The sequence below is a fragment of the Scyliorhinus canicula genome, chromosome 2 (assembly GCF_902713615.1).
Source record: "Scyliorhinus canicula chromosome 2, sScyCan1.1, whole genome shotgun sequence".
Taxonomy (NCBI): Eukaryota; Metazoa; Chordata; class Chondrichthyes; order Carcharhiniformes; family Scyliorhinidae; genus Scyliorhinus; species Scyliorhinus canicula.
In genome coordinates, this window is record NC_052147.1 from 126,751,948 (window position 1) to 126,771,835 (window position 19,888).

The 19,888-nt window shown below is 47.3% G+C and overlaps 1 protein-coding gene across 1 annotated transcript in view; it reads right to left on the reverse strand.

Annotated features, from left to right (window-relative positions):
• The window catches only part of prkd1 (protein kinase D1), a 419,619-nt gene that overhangs the window by 148,189 nt on the left and 251,542 nt on the right, over nt 1-19,888 (reverse strand). Inside the window, exon 3 of the mRNA XM_038786278.1 lies at nt 4,397-4,528. Coding sequence (XP_038642206.1) covers nt 4,397-4,528 — 132 coding nt within the window. The remainder of the gene's footprint in view (nt 1-4,396; nt 4,529-19,888) is intronic.

A 19,888-nucleotide genomic window follows, 5' to 3' on the forward strand; every position in this document is an offset into this window, starting at 1 on the left:
CATTTGACCATGTATGGCATCAAGGAGCCCTAGCTAAACTGGAGTCAATGGGAATAAGGGGGAAAACTCTCCGCTGGCTGGAGACATAGCTGGCACAAAGGAATATGGTTGTGTGGTTGATGGTCAATCATCTCAGTTCGTGGACATCACTGCAGGAATTCCTTAGGGTGGTGTCTGAGGCCCAACCATCTTCAGCTGCTTCATCAATGACCTCCCTTCCATATAAGGTCAAAAGTGGGGATGTTCGCAGATGCCAGCACAATGTTCAGCACCATGTTGTGAATCCTCAGATACTAAAGCAGTTCATGTGCAAATGCAGCAAGACCTGGACAACATCCAGGCTTGGGCTGACAAGTGGTAAGTAACCTTGGGAGTTACCATTGATCAGAAACTGAACTGATTATTACTGTGGCTACCAGAGAAGGTAGAATGGTAGGAATCCGATGAAAAGTAACTGACCTCCTGACAACTCCCCCCGCCCTACACCACCAAAGCCTGTCCATCGCCTACAAGGCACAAGTCAGGAGTGTAAGGGAATACTCTTTGCAGCAGCAGCACTCAAGAAGCTCAACACCATCCAGGACAAAGCAGCCCACTTGGTTGCTACCCCTTCCACAAATATTCAAACCCTCCATCACCTTCGAGCAGTGGCAGCCATGTGCACCATCTACAAAATGTGTTGCAGTAACTCACCAAGGTTCTTTAGACAGCACCTTCCAAACCCACAACCACTACCATCTAGAAGGGTAAGAACAGCAGATACCTGGGAACCCCACCACCTAAAGATTTCCCTCTAAGTCATTTGCTATCCCTACTTGGAAATATATCTCCGTTCCTTCACTGTCACTGGGTCAAATTCCTGGAACTCCCTCCCTAACAGCACTGTAGGTGTATATTCACTTCAAGACTGCAGCCATTCAAGATGGCAGCTCACCACCACCTTCTGAAGAACAACTAGGGATGGGCAATAAATGCTGTCCGAACCAGTGATGCCCACTAAAAAAAAACTAATTCAACAGTGGAATTTAAAAGGTGCAATGAACTACGACCAGCAGACTGGTTCCACATTTTAATGTTTAAACTGTATCCCCATGTAAATACGAAATGTAAATATGGCCAATATTCTCACTAAGCAGTGTATCTGCACACTCTCTGTTATCCAGTGTATGTATAACAGACCATCAGCCCTGCCAAATAAGTCTCCACTCTTCAAACTGCTGCCCGAGCCCAGTTCACTAAAGTAGGAGTAGGATTTCTTTAGATAGGACACAATTTTTTAGACTATTCATCCATCTGATGCATATCCAGACCAGTTGAGTATAAATAATAGCAGCCCCCCCCCCCCCGCCCAGGCTATTCCCCGGCCCGCGATGGGCCAAGTGGCTGCCCGTTTACGGCCGGTCCCGCCGGCGTAAATTATAACAGGTACTTACCGGCGGGACGTGGCTCCGTGGGCGGCCTCGAGGGTCCTCGGGAGGCGTGGGGGTATCTGGTCCCGGGAGGTACCCCCATGGTGGCCTGGCCTGCGATCAGAGCCCATCGATTCGCAGGCGGGCCTGTGCCGTGGGGGCACTCTATTCATCCGTGTCGGCCGCTGTAACAGTCTGCGATGGCCGACATGGAGATGAACCCCCCTGCGCATGCGCTGGGATGACGGCAGCACATGCTGGCACTCCCGTGCATGCGCCAACTCGCGCCAACCAGCGGAGGCCCTTCGCCGCCAATTGGCGTGGCGCCAAGCCCTTCCACGCCGGCTGATGCGGCGCAAACCACTCCGGCGCCGACCTAGCCCCCGAAGGTGCGGAGGATTCCACATCTTCAGGACGGCCCGACGCCGGAGTGGTTCACGTCACTCCTTCGTGCCGGAGTTGCCTGCCCCACCGCTTTTCGCAGAATCCCGCCCCTGTACTTTCATCCAGTTGCATTGAGAACAGCTGTGCTGACTTTAAACGAGAAATAAGCTGGGCTTCTAAATTCTCAGCAATATCACAAATTCGGCAAGATACTGTGTTATCACTAACTGGGATACATTTCACTTTATCAGCTAACCTCTCATCTAGGACCCAGCCCTCCCACACCTCCCCCAACACCGCGCGGAGCACCCCGATTTGATCGGCAGCACACAAAATACCAGCCTGTCACCTTGGCAATGCCAACGTGACACACTGGCAGTGCCCATGACAACTGGCAGTGGCACATTAGCAGTGCCAGGCTAGGGTGCCATGCTAGCAATGCCAGGGTGCCTAATTGGCACCAGACATGCCAAAGTACCAATGTGCCCAAAGGAGATGCATCCAGGGGGCTTCCGATCCCTTGGGAGATCCTCACGAGTGCCGTTCCATCTGGCCCCATTTGTGGAGAACAGTACAGAATGTCGCTCGTCCAAGGTCTCAGAGGCAAAGGAGACATATCCCAAAATCTCGGGTACCTAGAGAAACTGCATATTAAAGTGAGACTCGCTGTATCGCTCTACTGTGCAGATTTACTAAAACGTGATCCCGCCCATAATGGGTGAGATTTACATCGCAATGTCTCACGCAATCTCGTTAGATCTCAGAAGGCTTTGCGATTCGGGTAGATCCGGGAGCGGAATCTCCGGCTCCTATTGGCCACGTTGCGCCACGGTGGCTGCTTTTCCGGCTCAGCGTGGCCAATGGATCGCGTTCTATGTTGATTGCTGCAGGGAGAATTAATCTCTGTTACAGTGTGGGGCATTTTCTCTTTAGCTACACGGTAAGTTACCACGTAAGAGGCTAATTGTACTTTGTCGTTCAATGTGACATTTCTGCTGAGAACTTTAGCTGTCGATTTAAGTTCTTGTTGCATCCTTTGAAAAAATTCAAGAGGTTTGTCTTCGAACTTGCCACGCTTAGTCTTCAAATGCATTTGAAGTTTTGAGAGTTTTAAACTTTCATTTGCCAGTACTTCCCTGCATATAACACACATGGTCTTGTTACTTGCTTTCTGCTAACAAAATGGAGGAATCTCTCTTCAACCCAGTGCACGTGACATCAGCGTACGGGAGCATGATCTGCTCTCTGCCACCGTTCCAGGCAGGAATACTCCACTGATTTATAAATAAATCTGCTCCTGGGTCAGCGGGCTGATGTCAGGAGGAGGCAGTCTGCCTCGCTGGGCTCCGGGCCTGTGCACTGCTGAGGGGGTACGCATGCGTGGGACGGCTGGCATTCTGAAAGCCTGTTGCAGCCAGCATTTTTAAAAGCCGGTCACCGCTATTGGGCACTACTTCCCGTGTTCGGCAATGCCACGCAACGCATGACATTGCGACCCTTCGGATACCTGCCCGTGACCCACCTGCGGGTCGCGCCGTGGGTTTGAAAATTAATACGTTATATTACATTGTCTCAATGTCCTTCCAAACAAAAGGAATCACTTCACACTTCTTTGCATTAAATTTCATTTGCCAAGTGTCCATCCATTACACCAACCTGTCCGTGTCCTTTTGAAGTTCTATCAAGCTCACAAAGCTTCCAAGTTTCATAGGATTAACAGATGTCAGGAAGAGTAGGGGTTCTAAAACTAACACCTGGGGAACCGGCTAATGACCCTCAGAGAAATTCCTCCCAATCTCCAACTTAAATGGGAGATGTTTTCATTTTCATTATAACCCTTTTGAGACCCAGGGGAACGACCTGATTAATTTCCCCGTGAGCCTCGTGGAGTACGAGCTCCCATGCTGAGGGGTGGAGGCACATCAGCGGGTTTGTTAATTACATAGGATAAAACTTTGCCCAGTTAAGAGCCAGAGTTCCAGAATAGTCCCGGCTGGGATTGTGGCATTCTCATAACTATCAGCATTACAAGGGTTAATGTAGTACCGTGAATAGCCATTAGAGGAAGCTGCAGATACTATTATATAAAGCAGTGATGCTAGATCTTAAGGGAGGAGTGTATGCAGGAGATAGCTAGTAAAGGTCATAAGAGCAATTAGTGTGAGAAGGTTAGATTATAGTTTATACCGGTAGTGTGATTAGCAGTGGATGAGTGTAGTTAGATGTTATTGATCAATTCTGTATTCTAAAAGGACTAAATGTCAAAACCCAGTTTAGTTGTGTAAATAAAATCAAAGCTTTGTTTAAGTAAAAGCTATACAGTGGTCTTTGTGGAGCACTACGCCAACCATCCTAAATAAGCAACACAAAGAACACCACAGGGATTTAGATTGTTTCTTGTATATACTTTTCCAAAACCAAGGGTTAGAAATAAAAGCGTTTTGACTCTCATTTCCGGACTCCTCCTTGACGACCATAATTATTTTCCTGGAGCCTTACTTTTGACAACCTCCGGGGGCAGGTTACTGGAAAAATGCATGATATTGGCTACGTATCATTTCTGTTTTTTTTGGCAGTGGATAACTTAACAAAGTAGAGCTTACCTTCGCATTTGAGTCCCTGCCGCACTAATCCCCACAGCATCTCCCCACAGTGATCACAGAATGCAGGCGCTCTGTAGGAATGGACAAACAAGGTGTGTGGTCGAATCTGGAAATCTTCAAATGTGGCAGCAGCTGTACATTATAAACAAGAGAAAGAATTTAGGAGCCATGCAAAGGAAATTGCTGTTTTATACAATACATTAACTTGTCAACAGATTTTGCTTTACAAAGTCTTCATAATTATTTCCTCTCGCCACTATTGCAGAGCGTGATGTCAATAAAAGTGCAAGCATTTTTCTGAATTAACCAACACAGTTTTCATAAATTGGAGTATTTATGAATTTAATCATTTGGATTACTGCCTCTGCCATGATAGGAGTTGATGGAACTCAATACGAATTCTGAACGGAATTGTTCAAAGGTTCCAATTTGAAAAGAAAAGCCCGAGAGATGGAAAAATATACAGGAATTCTCTTGTGAGCTCAATTAAAATGAAGAAATTATATTTAAAAGTAACGTATATATGGTTCCTCTGTTTTTCTCAGTTTAAGAGTACCTGATACCAACATTTGATGTTCATTGCAGACAATATCAGGGAAACGTTAGTAGATATACCAAAACTAAAATAAGTGATTTCTCCTGAGTGAATGATAACTGATGTTGATTGTGGGATTCAGTGATGGTAATGCCATTGAATGTCAAGGGGCGATGGTTAGATCCTCTCTTGTAGGAGATGGTCATTGCCTGGCACTTGTGTGGTGCAAATATAGCTTACCACTTGTCAGCCAAGCCTGATAATGGACATAAAACTAGTTAAAACATGAATTCAAAAGGATTTCATGTGATGGCTTGATAAAAAAATGTGACAGCTCAGATGGTGTATGACTTGAAAGAGAAATTGGAGTTGTTCTCATGTACCTGCTATCTTTGTCCTTCTGGATGGAGAGGTGCCACAAAGAAGCTCGGCAACATGCTGCAGTACATTTTGTAGATACTGCGCACAGCAGCCACTGAAAACCAGTGCTGGAGGGAGCGAATGTTCAAAGTGTTAGCTGGAGTGCCATAAATCTTATTGCACTCATCCTTGCTCTGTACTTTTACCGGATAGGTGATGGCAAGGCTTTGCGAGTCAGGAGATGAGCCACTTACCACAGAATATCTGGCCTTTCACCTATTCCAGCTGCCATAGCATATATATGGCTCATTCAATTGCGTTCCTGGTCATTGGTAATTCCCCCCCCACCCCCCAATGTTAATGGTGGGGAACCTGCTGGTGGTGATGGTATTGAATGTTAAGGGCAATCTTACATTTTCCTATTTAACTATAAGCCATAATATAAAATAAAAGGATTTGATGAAGTAAGTACAGAATGTTTAATTTTGAAATGGGGGCTGAATATGTCTGGAATATCTGATCCACCTATCCTCAGTCTCTGCTTCTAAACTTGTTTCACCTTGATGTGCGATCAGTAACTACTGAAACGAAGGAGTAGTCCGAATTGAAGGCTTTAATCTACAAGAAGTGTTCCCAGCAGCTTGAGTACAGAAAGAATGATGGCTGCTGGGAAACACACGGGTTCCTATACTCCGCCTCATGGGGCGGAGCTACCTTCATCTTGACCAATGAGAAAGCAACACTTGGGCCAATGAGCAGCGAGCCTTCTCCACCAATAGTAACTCACACTCCCAGGTACCGTAGTACCCCTAGTCATGCTACCACACACCCGAAGATGACACTTGGCTCCAGATTTGCGACCTGGTCAGGTCTTGCTGGTGAACAGGAAGTAAAAATCCCTGACACTCTGCAATGGCACAGAATAGCCACTACAGTAGTATTTGGGATATATGTATATATAACATATATTATATAAGAACTGATATTAAGGTGTGGCATATAGTCAATTATAATCCCTCTTCTTTCAGAGCATTTTGGCAAGATTCGAGCAATACAATGGTACCAAAAGGTTTTCTGCAGGACAAGGAGAAACATTCTCAAACTGCGCCTCTTACCACCAGGATTATGGGTGGAATTCTCCGCTTGAGAAACTAAGTGCTGACGCTGAGACTGAATGACGAGTTTCCTATGTTGACAAAAGCTGTGTCAGTCCCAGAGCGATTCAGGACCGGTTAATGGGCTAGCACCGGCGCCATGTGGAATTCTCTCATTTCCAATGCATGCCGATCCTCATCCCAGCCAAGATGATGGCACTGGTTGTGGTGGAGCATGCCCATCCTGTTGATGGGTGATGGGTCAGCTGGGGCTAGAGGGAGGTGGCCTGGGGCGCGCGGGGGAGGAGGGGTGGAGGAGGGGGGGGGGGGAGGTGGGAGGGGAGAGGAGGGAGGAGGAGGAGGAGGGGGAGGAAGGGGGGAGGAGGGGTGGGGAGGAGGGGGGGACCCATATGACCTGTGGTTCTAAGTTTGCAGTGGGCAGTCAGGCAGCCAGCCTTGCAAGCTGCGGGAATAGAAGTCCATGCCAGTCCATCCCAACTTCATAGCCCACCTCCTGGTCGCCCCTCACTACTACCTCCGGCACTGACAGATGCACCCTGGCCACAGGCACAACCATCGGCACACTATAGCAATGTTGGGTCCTTTTCGTATCCCTTCTCTCTCCCTCAGAAAACATGACGCCTGTTTGCCGATTTCAAATACCACGGGCGTGATTCTCCGAAACGGAGAGAAACAGCCGACGCCGGAGTGAAACCCGGAGTGTTTCACTCCGGCGTCGGAAGCCGTTCCTCTCCCCCTGGGGGGGCTAGGAGCGGTGGTGCACAAATATCGGGCGCCGGGAATGACGCTTGTGTCAAAGCGGTGCGCCGGGAATGACGCGGCCGGCGGCACCTAAGTGACGTCAGCCGCGCATGCGCAGGTTGGCCAGCTCCAACCCGCGCATGCGCGGTTTCCGTCTTCCCCTCTGCTGCCCAGCAAGACATGGCGGCTTGATCTTGCGGAGCGGCAGAAGGAAAAGAGTGCGTCTCTTAGTTGACACCGATCGCGGGCCAGACATCTGATGAGCACGCTCGTGGTGCTCGATACTCTCTCCGCCCCCCCACAGGCCCCACACTTACCTGTCACGCGATGTTCACGCCGGCAGTGACCAGGTGCGGTTGTCGCTGGCATGTACCGGTCGGGGTCATCAGAATCACCGGTCACCGTGAAAAACGGCAAGCGGCGATTCTCCGAGCGGCGTGTCTCAAACCGCGACACGCCATTTTGGGGGGGGGGTGGGAGAATCGCGGGGGGTGCCAGGGCGGCGTGGCGTGATTCGCCCGGCCCTCCCGTGATTCTCCCCCCCGGCGTGGGGAGCGGAGAATCGCGGCCCACAAGTGAACCTCGCCATCGGTAATTCCGCCTGGCGGAGGCGGCATATTGCGGGCGGCCTGGAAATTGCCAAGTCGGGCCCGTTAATGATATGGCAATGGCATTTACTGTACAATTTGCATGTCCTCGCCAGCATACAGCATAGAACACATTCACCCCGCTGTCGAGGGACTAGAGCATGGCACCTGGCAGCAACTTCAATTTTTGGCTGACGCACGATTCTGCGCCCAATCATATTTTGCAATTGCAGCACTGGCCGATGGAGAATCCCTCCTAATATATACTTTCCTCCTACTAACTCCTAAAAATGGGCCACTTCTTCCCGGTAAAACATTTCAACTTCCAGAAATGAATGGCAAAAAATACAGACATGGCAAAATGCTGCTAAACGTCATTTGATAACATTTTGATCAAAGAAATACCAAAATATTGATCTTTCAGGCAGGAAGGTGTGTTTAATTTAATATAATTTAGTAGGTGCTGGAAATTGATTTTGTTAACACTGACACAGCATAAAATGACTGGGGAAGTGTGTTAGTGGGTGGGGTGGGTTGAATTTTACTCACCTCTTGCAGGTTGAATGGTATTTAGTTCTTTAGGACACATTTCTTTAGGTAATAGTTTTTCCTGACACAATGTATTATGAAATGCTTTATTTTGCAAAAAGGAAAGGGGGCGTTTAATGTGGACCAATTTATTTGAATTATGGCTTGTAGACATTTGAACAAAGAAGCTCAGAACGAGCTGAGAGACACATGAATAAGAGAAGAAATCCTTCTGGCACAGGGCTCTCTACTCTATAACATTAAACGGCGATGGCAATTTTGAAACATTGCTTTGTTCTCTGTTGGTTAGCCAATAATAAATGCACAAAATTCCAGATCAAGGTTTTAATCCTTTGTGTGGCAAGTGAAGAGCACAATGAGCCAAGCCAGCAGCGTTGCTCAGGAGTTCAAGAACCGCAGTGATAAATGTTAATTTTCTCAACCTCCCCCCAAATTTGTGGTGGCAGAGGGAGTTTCAGGCTGTGTTAGCATGGAGGAGTCCTGGACAAACAAAGGGTCTGTACTGCTGCATATTAACATTATGTAGCACTTGAGGTGGCATTCCCCATCCCCCTTCTCCTGCTGTCACTTCCATATTCTGCTGCCAAAGATGTTCAATCAGCAGTGTAAGAACCGCATTACTGAAGCAGGAACAGCATTCCTTTCCTTCCAGAGATTGCATCTTAGTCAGCGCTGCAGTCCCAGCACCCAACTCTTGCTCTTTAGCATAATGAGTTACATTATTGCAAAGAAATAGGCTGGGAAAATATTTAAATATTCACGTAAATGTGTCTACTTCAGCAGCTTATTTTTTTAAAATAATAAAAAATAATTAAGAAATTCCACTCCTTTTTGGGTTGTAAATTCACATCCAGAGGCACCGTCGCCTCACACTGCTCTGGGACTGTCCAATAGAGGGAGCAGGTACTGCTTCAATCTTATGCTTTCCACATTGCCCTATTGAAGAGGCATGGTTAGAGAAAGCCTGGCTCCACTGAATGTTCCATCAGTTGTAATCACCAAAGGCCTAATGGATGTATGTCCGGAGGAAGAGCAGAGTATGTGTCATACGATATCACATGTTACCCCAAGACCTAGTAATGTAACAGGTTGGATTCAATTTGAATTGGTTTTTGGAGCAGGCAAGGAGCTGGATTAGGCTTTACCCCTATCTACACTTTGAGCCCTGGCTTTGTATCTCGGAAAAAGGAATATGTTTTTTTTTTAAAATAGATAAGAGAAACATGTAGTTGTTTGTACAACCTGCTCGGTCTGCATAATGCATGCCCCAGAACTGGATTTAGTACCTACCTCACTGCCCTCCCACACGCATCATTTAACTGACCTCACCACCAGAATTTGTGAGGGTTGGGCAGGTTGTGGAGAAGGATTTCCTCCTAAAGTAACTCAAGCAGGCAATGGCACCATCAAAACGTCTACATTTAGCAATATGGTATGATAATGGCAATAGCATTTAGCATGTATTCTGCTACATCTGTTACAAAAAAACTCAGCAATAATAAGAATATTTGGAAAAGTATAGAGCTCTTAATATTGGTAACATAGATGTTTACAGCATGGAAACAGGCCCTTTGGCCCAGCTTGTCCATGCCGAATAATTAATTGCATCTTCCCATGGTAAATGCTGGAGGTACTGCAAAATAACCACCCTTTCAGAGAATACTTATGTTATGTATCAAAGATAAGTTCCCGCTGGTTGTGGTGAATGTGTAACCACTATAATTCACACTGTACATTACTGTGTCCCTGTGGGCTCCATCTGTGAGCCGTTGCGTGGCTCTGCCCACAGGGGGAGATGAGGAGCATATACAGGGCTCCGTCCCCGACAGGAAGTATAAGTGCTGCGGTCCTGCGAGTCCGCCTCCAGTTCAGCATGAGCGCAGGCAGGCTCAGTTGTAAGCCGATTAAAGACACAGTTTACTCCAACTCGTGTTTCTGGTTGAATTGATGGTCGCATCACTGGTTTAGTGTCACGTGATGTGTAGTGAAGTCCTTAGAGTGTTTGCAAGGCTTTGGGGAGATTACCATCTTTGATCGTATTGCGCAACACATTTAATAAATCTCTCATTGTGTTTTACAAGAATCCATAGTGTGGGGACCTCCATAACTTTTTTCTTTGTGGCAACAAATAAATATAACAATTTAATATGAGGATTTGTAAACTACACAGTGACACACTGGAATTTTCATCTTACATTTTGCTCGTTGCCCTGTTTTTCTTTTTTAATTCAATCCCAAGGTGTTGAGTCACTGGAGAATCCGGCATTTACTGTCCATCCCTAATTGTCCTGAGAAAGTGGTAGTGAGCCATCCAGAACCGTTCCAGTTCGATGAAACCACATGATTTTTTTTCAGGTCGCTTCAGAGGGCAGTTGAAAGTGAACCACATTGGGACATATGAGCCTGACTCTTGGAAATTTCCAGTGCATTCAGCTGGTATTCACTTCCAGAAATACAATTAAGTCAATGATTTCAAATGAAACTTGTGATTTAATTAACAGCTGAATAATTGGGATAAGTGGATAGGACTTCGGAACAACAAACAATAAATTTCGACATGTCTATTTTGAAACAATGAAGCTGGGGAAAATGAGGGTGATGTCTATATAATTATCACAACATTAGGATCAAACTGCTGTTTCAGCACAAGCATGGTAAATACTAACTTTTCGTTTTGGCGGAAAGGGACTTCTATTTGTATTGACCTTTTCATAACCTCAGAATGTCACATGCTGCAATTGCAGCCAATGAAGTATTTGTGAAGTGTAGTTAATTTTGAATGTCAGAATCCCAGCAGCCAATTTGTGCACAGCAAGGTTCTCCAACACTGATAGGCTATCTAGAAGAAAAATGTTTGAAATGCAAGCTCAGAACACCGGTACTCCCTTGAAATATAATTGCCCCTGAAGCAAAAAACTCTTCAAGAAGGAAAAAGCGAACTTGTATTTGTATTCGACTTTTCAAATCTGCAGGATACCCCAAAGCACATTACAGTCAGTGAGTTGCTTTAACATTGTAATGACTGTTGCGATGTAGATAAACTTGCCAACCAAGAGTACAGAGAAAAATAAAAAATAAAATGTTCTTTTGGTGGGGTCGGTTGAAGGATAATTACTGGGCAGTACTCAGGGAGAGTTTCTGCTCCTCTTCGAATAAAGCCCCGTGACAGGGGACGGGTGTGGTGAAAGGCTGGGTGGGTGGGTAGGTGAAGGCTCCCCATCTAATTAAGGACGGCAGACAAACTGTCAAAGCTGGAGGGCCAATCTGTGTTTGACAGCCAAGTTCATAATTACCACTGTGAAATCTTCTGTTCTGGAAAACAAAGATATTTGTGAAATGCCAATTAAAAAACATTATGCAAGGGATGTGGGTGTCGCTGGCTAAGCAGGCATTTATTGCCCATCCCTAATTGCCCTTAAGGTGGGGGTGAACTTCCCTCTTGAACAGCTGCAGTCCCTGTAGTGTAGGTTTACCCACAGTGCTGTTAGGGAGGGAGTTTCAGGATTTTGACCCAGCGACAGTGAAGGAGTGGAGATACATTTCCAAGTCGAGGTGGTGAGTGACTTGGAGGGGAGCCTCCAGGTGGTGGGGGTCCCAGGTATCTGCTGCTCTTGTCCTTCTAGATGGTAGTGGTCATGAGTTTGGAAGGTGCTGTCTAAAGAGTTTTGGTGAGTTACTGCGGTGCATTTTGTAGATGGCACACAAGGCTGCCACTGCTCGTCGATGGTGGAGGGAGTGAGTGTTTGTGGATGGGGTGCCAATCAAGCAGGCTGCTTTGTCCGGGATGGTGTCAAGCTACCTGAGTGTTATTGGAGCTGCACTCATTAAGGCAAGTGGAGAATATTCCATCACACTCCTGACTTGTGCCTTGTATGGTGGACAGGCTTTGGAGGGATCAGGAATTGAGTTACTTGCTGCAGGATTCCTCGCCTCTGACCTGCTCTTGTAGCCAAAGTATTTAAATGGCTAGTCCAGTTCAGTTTCCGGTCAATGGTCACCCCGAGGATGTTCCTAGTGGGGGTTTCAGCGATAATAATGCGATGGTTAGATTCCTCTTGCTGGCGATGATAATTGCCTGACACTGGTGTGTCGTGAATATTACGTGCCACTTATCAGCCCAAGCCTCGATATTGCCCAGGTCTTGCTGCATTTGAACATGAACCACTTCAGTATCTGAGAAATCGTGGATGGTACTGAACATTGTGCAGTCAGCAGCGAACATCCCCACTTTTGACCTTATGATGGAAGGAAGTTAATTGATGAAGCAGCTGAAGATGGTTGGGCCTAGGACACTATCCTGAGGAACTTGTGCAGTGGTGTCCTGGAACATAGGTGATTAACCTCCAACACAACAATCCTCATCTGTGCCAGGGATGAATCCAACTTGTGGAAGATTTTCCTCCGATTTCCATTGAGTTCAGATTTGCTAGGGCTCCTTGATGCCATACTTGGACAAATGTTCCCTTGATGTCAAGGGCAGTCATTCTCTCCTCATCTCTGGCATTCAGCTCTTCCACGTTTGAGCTAAGGCTGTAATGAGGTCAAGAGCTGAGTGACCCAGTAGCAGGTTAATTGCTGAGTAAGTGTTGCTTGATAGCATTGTTAATGACTCTTCCATCACTTTGCTGATGATTGAGAGTAGACCTGTCGGGCAGTAACTGGCTGGATTGGATTTGTCCTGCTTCTTGTGCACAGGACATACTTGGGCAATTTTCCACACTGCTGGGTAGATGCTGTTGTAGCTGAACTGGAACAGCTTAGCTCGGGGAGCAGAAAATTCTGAAGCACAACTCTGCAGTACTATTGCCGGAATATTGTTAGGGCACATAGCCATTGCAATATCCAGTGCCTTCAGCTGTTTCTTGGTTTCCTGTGGCGTGAATCTAATTAGTTGAAAATTGACATCTGTGATGCTGGAGACCTCTGGAGGAGGCTGAGATGGATCATCCACTCAGCACTTCTGGATGAAGATTGCTGCTAATGCTTCTGCCTGGTCTTTTGAACTGATTCGCAGGGCTACCACGTCATTGAGGATGGGGATATTTGTGGAGTCTCCTCCTCCAGTGAGTTGTTGGGATAGAGTTATTGGATGTGGCAGGACTGCAGAGATAAGATCTGATCCATTTGTTGTGGAATCACTTAACTCTGTCCATTTATGGGCGGCATGTGGCGCAGTGGATAGCACTGGGATTGCGGCGCTGAGGACCCAGGTTCAAATCCCAGCCCTGGGTCACTGTCCGTGTGGAGTTTGCACATTCTCCCCATGTCTGCGTGGGTTTCACCCCCACAACCCAAAGATGTGCAGGTTAGGTGGATTGGCCATGCTATATTGCCCCTTAATTGGAAAAAAATAATTGGGTACTCTAAATTTATTAAAAAAAAGAAGAAAAAAAACTCTGTCCATTTATTTATTTTATTTCTCCACTGAAGTAAAATAACTTCCACATTAAAATATATTTACAATATTTAAACTTCCATCTGAATCCTATATGTACATCCCACTCATTTCTTTACATCTGCCAAACATTCAATTAGAAGTGAAGCATGTTAAGTGGATTTTATTTCCTGGTTTGTTTGTGAAAATTCTTCAGTGCAATTCGTTGCTAACCCTGCTTGAAAGCTGCACTGTTGCTGCACACCTCGAGATCCCCTTGACTTGGCAGCAGATTCAAACTAACATTAGAAAAAGGGAGGGTCGCCTCCTTTGCTGTGATCTGCTGTGCTGTCCATAAACTGGCACAGCAGCGGGTTAATATACAGGAGGCGGAATGTGATTGGCCCTCATTTTACATAGAACGTCTTTGGACTGTGGGAGGAAACCGGACCACCCGGAGGAAACCCACGCAGACACGGGGAGAACGTACAGACTCCGCACAGACAGTGACCCAGCGGGGAATCAAACCTGGGACCTTGGCGCTGTGAAGCCACAGTGCTACCCACTTGTGCTACCGTGCTGCCTTTCGATGGAGGGGGAAGAACATGCGGCCACACTCGAGAATGACACTGAGCAGGTGCTGGACCAGGAGGGGCTGGAGGACAAACCCGGGTAGTACCCACGGGAACATTTAGAGGATGGAGGACAGATGGCAGCGGCGAGGGTTCAGCACACCTGGGGGATCAGAGAGGCCCTCATCCTCGCCCGCTTCTCATAGGACGTGGCTTCATCTGTCATCACACCACCCTCTCCTCATCCCTCCCACAGTCCCCACAGCCATGCCCTCCCCTTCCCCAATCATCTTGTTGGACCCTCCCAGGGTGTGTGTTACATCACTCCAGAGTGATGTGCCTGTTGACGGCATTGTCAGTGGGTCAATATACAAGACAGGAGGGTGATGATAACCCGCAGTGAGCTGAGCTCTGATGCTCCTCAACCTATCCATAGTCTGACTGCTGAGTGGTCGCTCACACCCATCATGCGGTATACCTTTGCGAGGGGGTCAACTGGGGGAGGGGGGTTCAGGCGACCCGCAGTGCAGCATACATGACGGAGGCTTCACAGGTCTCGGGTGTAATGTGTTCTAATGGTATACAAGTACATTAGTGACTCCAACTGTCCCTAGCTTCTGATGATGCCGCACCCCGTCCTCCCCAAGTGCTCTCTTGGTGATCCTCGACGTGCTTAGCCCTCCATGCTCTACCGCAAGGTCTAGGTTTGTCCCCAGGATACACATCAGAGGTGGATGCACCCTGCTGCTTGCCATGTCCTGTGACCTGTGATGCCCCTGGCGGGTGTCCTCTGTAGGGCCTGGGGCCGAAGGTCACCTGCCAACTTGGTGGTGGAACATGCCTTGCTGTGCCATTCTGTTCCACACGCTGACTCCGAGATGTGCCACTGTCAGCGGGGATGGACGTCGGAGCGCTGGTGACCTCTCTCGTCTCCCTGTAAGGGGGGCTCCTGGACAGCGTCCAGCACTTCCTCCTCCCAGTCGGTGATCGTAGGGCTCTGGGGGGTCACCTCGGGATGGAGCAGCAGAAGGATTGAGCTCCAGATGCCCCTGCTTCATCTGGCTCTGCCAGCCCTGTCAGCTCTCCAATGTCTGCACCATGATGTTGATGCCCCTCTGTGACTGGGACATGCTCTGCAGTGCCCTGGCAAAGTCCACTGAAACTGGGACACATCCCCCAGTGAACCAGACATATTGCCGATGTGCTCAGCCATGGCCATTACTGACTGAGCCACGTCTTGCACACCACCACTCATGCTCCTGACGTGCTGTAGGTTCTCCACTATGGTCGCCACCCTGGCAGTGTTGGCCTCAGTGCCACGCATTGCCAGCGCTATCACCTGCGCCCATATCCTCTGGGACTCCTCCAATCGGCTATGGAGCCGCTGGAGTAACTCTATCAACTTCACCAGCTAAGGGATAGCCTGGTCCAGAGGCCCAGTATCTGACTGGGACTCAGCTGGGTCCTGGGATCTAACAGACCTCCGACCTCTGTCTCCCTTGGATGTTCCAGCCTCCACCTGATGTGCATCTGCAACCATGTGATGTTCCCAGAATATGCCTGTCCACTTCTTTAGCCCACCGAGGTGTGTGTCTATGTGCTGGTGGAGGGTGGAGAAGACAGCCGTGACACATCGAGGGTGGCATCTTCCGTGCTCTCCTCTGAGATGTTCTCTTGGGAGGTGCCGGGGGGCCACCCCAGATGGACCGGCATTGCCACCTGGAGATCCTGTGGGAATATGGACATGTGGGTAATGAGAGGGAAGGATTATCATGCAGGCATGAACAATACACGTGTGACAGATCAACTGAGTGGGGGCCGGTTGATCCTCTCTCCCCCCCCCCCCCGTACAGGCAATCTGGGGCTGGGGGGCTGGTGTAGTGCAGGGGGTGAGTTTGTGATGATTTGCAGTGACGGAGATGGCTGGCCACGGGACTTCGCTAATGGGCCACCTACTCAGGATTTATTTCCAACAGGAGAACATAGTCTCCCAAACGAGAATCCCAAAATCCATCCTTGAATAAAGAGACCAAAACTGTTCACTGTGCTCCAGATGTGGTCTCACCAGTACCTTGTACAGTTGCAGCAAGACTTCCCTACTCTTATACTCCAACCCCCTTGAAATAAGGGCCAACTTTTCATTAGCCTTCCTAGGTATCTGCTATACCTGCGTGCTAGCTTTCATGTGGAAGTAACCCCACGTCTAAGCTGTGTTGGAGCTTTCTGCAGTTTTTCTCCATTTATATAATGCCCTGTTCTTTTGGATATCCCTTCCAAAATGACCAACGTCACATTTTCCACATTATACTCCAGGGCAAGTACTGTGAGCCCCTAAGATTGAGGTTGAGGGGCAAGGGGAATACTATCGGGGTGTGGGGGGGGGGGGGGGGGGGGGGGTGGGGGGGTTGGCGGGGTATGGGTAGTGGTCCCGCACAGATATTGTTCTGGGTATTTAAAATAGTTACTCAGAAGTCAGAGGAAGTTTTATTTCTTCAAAGTTTTTCTGAGTAACTATTGGCATAACCCTGGCAGAAAAAATGAAGTTAGTCATTTGAATTGCTTTGGCGGATAGTTTCCAGCAAAGCACAATTTTACAGGGGAAGTTAGCGCTTCCGGACAAAAACCCTTACCTTGGAACTTCCAAGAGAGATTCGCCAGCGCTTCATTAGATACACCCCCCCTCCCCCCCCCAAAGTGTGACGCTGGGGAGCCAGCAGGTTATGGACCTTTTTTACATTTCTATCGAGAGACAATGGCTGGGATTCTCCGCCGGCGGGTTGCTCTGTTTTGCCGGCAGCCTGGAGGGTTTTGTGACGGCGTGGGGCTGCCCCACAATGAGAAACCCCATTGACCGGCCGGCGTAACGGAGCATCCGCCGGCGGGGTGAAACAGAAATATGGCGCAGCGGGTCAGAGCATTGCGCCCAATATATTCGATAAATATGAATAAAAATAAATCTATTTGGTTGGAGCTAATGATTAGGAAAGGAGCTGTAACATTGCTTGGTATTTACTCTAAACCCCAAATAATGAGAAGAAGATTAAGGAATGTATCTGTAGAAAAACTTCAGAAAAAATTAAAAGTTGTAAGAATAGTAACAGCAGGAACTTGTAACTACCCTAATGTAACCCTAAGGAAAAGGCAAGGTGGATGAAGATTTCCAAAATACGCACAGAAAAATGTCCTTAATCAGAAAGTTTCTCGCTCAATAACGAAGGAAGTATTGCTAATGCTCATTGAGTTCAACACCTTCTTCAGATCATGAACTCTGTCCTCCATCTTTAGCTGTTTTCCCCAAATGCCAATCTGTGTCTTGTTCTCACATTTTCTTTGCTTCCAGTCAGAGCTGACCTTTATTTTGCTGTTCACACCTATTCTGGACCAATGCTTTGCTTCTTTACTCCGACCAATGCCTTTAGTTGATTGACATTTGTGATATAATCTACCACACCCGCTAACCTATCCCATAAACTTCCCTTTTGTTGCACCTGCTTCTCCCCCTTTTTCAACAGCATGAAATCCATCAGATTTCTACCTCTCAAATGCAAATGGAGAGTCATATTCGACTTGAAACGTTAACTTTGGGCGCAATCCAGTGGACTTGAGTTAAAAGTCCACTGAACGGCGCATTTAGCGGGGTGTTTCTTGGCACCTGCCGTGCTGAGAAAGACCTGACTATTCAGCGGCACTTTGCTGTTTTCTTTGGCCTCAGCGACAAACAACTCTTTCAGTCATTTCAAACTACTTGTGGATCTAGATTCCATTTTTAAAGGCAGCCCAATCTTTCAACGTTCTTCCCCCCCCTCCTCAGTGCCCCTCTATGACCTCTGGAACCTCCATGTCATTCAGCTTACCTCTTCTGGCCCCCCCCCCCCCCCCCCCACCCTACCTCTAATGGGCAAGGTCCTCATGCCCGACCCTTTGCATATGCAACCAAGCACTATCAGGGGGCCTGGGTGGCAGTGCCAAGGTACCAGCATGAAAGTGCCAAGGTGCCCAGGTGGAGTTCTAGGGTGCCACCTTACCCAGTGCCCAATAACGCGTAGGCCTCAACACCCCAGCGAGGCCTCCTGAGGTGCCATGACAACTTTTGAACAAGTATCAGATGGCGCCCGGGTGAGGCTTCACTGGCACAACAGTGAATCCTGGGCCCTGGGTGAATCTGGCGAGTGCATATTTAAATGAGCCAAGTCAGGTGTGACGAGGCAGCTGAATGAGGCCCTTTGTTTCTCTTTCCACAGGCTGCCAGATCAGCTGAGTTTTTCCAGCACTGTGTTTATATTCTAGCAGGGCTGAACTGAAAACCAGGCTTGATCGAGAAAGCTGTAATTCAGTAACGACTAGCCTTCAAAGTGGGAATGTTTCGGTTAAAATACCCAAAGCTAGGGTTCCCTGGAGGACAAAAGACATAGAAGTTTAAAATAAACAGAAACAGATGGTTTGTAACAAATATCAGGGACAGAATACAGCAGGAAACCATCAGAATACAGAATGAGGGATGAATTCTCTCCCTCAAAAGTCCTTATTTGAGGGGAAGTACATTGAAGTCTGAGAGGAGGAATTTCTTCACTCAGAGGATGATGAACCGTTGGAATTCTCTACCCCAGAGGGCCATAGAAGCTCAATCATTGGTCAAGGCAGAAATCGAAAGATTCCTCAATATTAATGACATCAAGGGAAATGGGGACAGTGGGAAAATATACATGAGGTTGATGATCAGCCATGATCTGTTTGAATGGTGGAGCAGGCTCGACGGGCTGAATGGCCTACTCCTGCTCCTATCTCCTATGTTCCTTATAATCTTTGTGTGTTGATTATCATAGATAGATGAGACCCAGTTATCCTTATCTTTCCCTGTTTTTGATTTTCTGATTGTCTGACTGAAAAAGTCTTGGATGGATTGAAACTTTATCCAGTTTAATGTCAGAAGCAAACCAAAGCCACCATCTTCTAGATTCCCCCTTCATACCCATGTTCTTCGAGCTTCATCAGTCTCTTCAGTTGCCCCTTCAGGTTCAATTCAAAGACAACCTGACCATCCCAGCTCAAACCGGTCCACTGACAAAGTGTATTCCTTCACCTCTAAAACATCGAGATTTACTCTGGAATACTGATCAGATTGACTCCCTATTTCCATTTTCCGATGGTATTTTTCCAGTCACCATATCATGGCCGTTGGAAAATTCTGGAAAACAATTTGGCCTTCCATTTCCACTTCCCACCTTCAAAAGCATTGCAAAACCTTTACTCTATAACTTTGCATCAGCCTCTCCCAGCAAATATTCCCCCATTGTTTCTGCAACCACCTCAAATGCTCTGATACATTTCCCTTTCACTTGCATGTGAATTCTAACAAGCTACACTTCTTAATCATATTTTGAATTGATATTTGGATCAGGCTGACTGTTATACATGCTGATTCTCATACATTCTGTGACATAAAATGTCACCATTGTCTGTGTGATGGAAAATAAAAGACAGAAAACAGACTCAAAGTGTTTTCCACGATATTCAGTTCTTTGGATTGATATTGCCTCTTTTGAGTCTGCTTAATGACGTGGGGAGACAGCAAATGTTTGTATGTGTATGCCAGTTAAAATGTAACACCTCAAAGAAAATGCTCAGCACTTACAAAGACTTTTATCTTGTATGTTTAGTG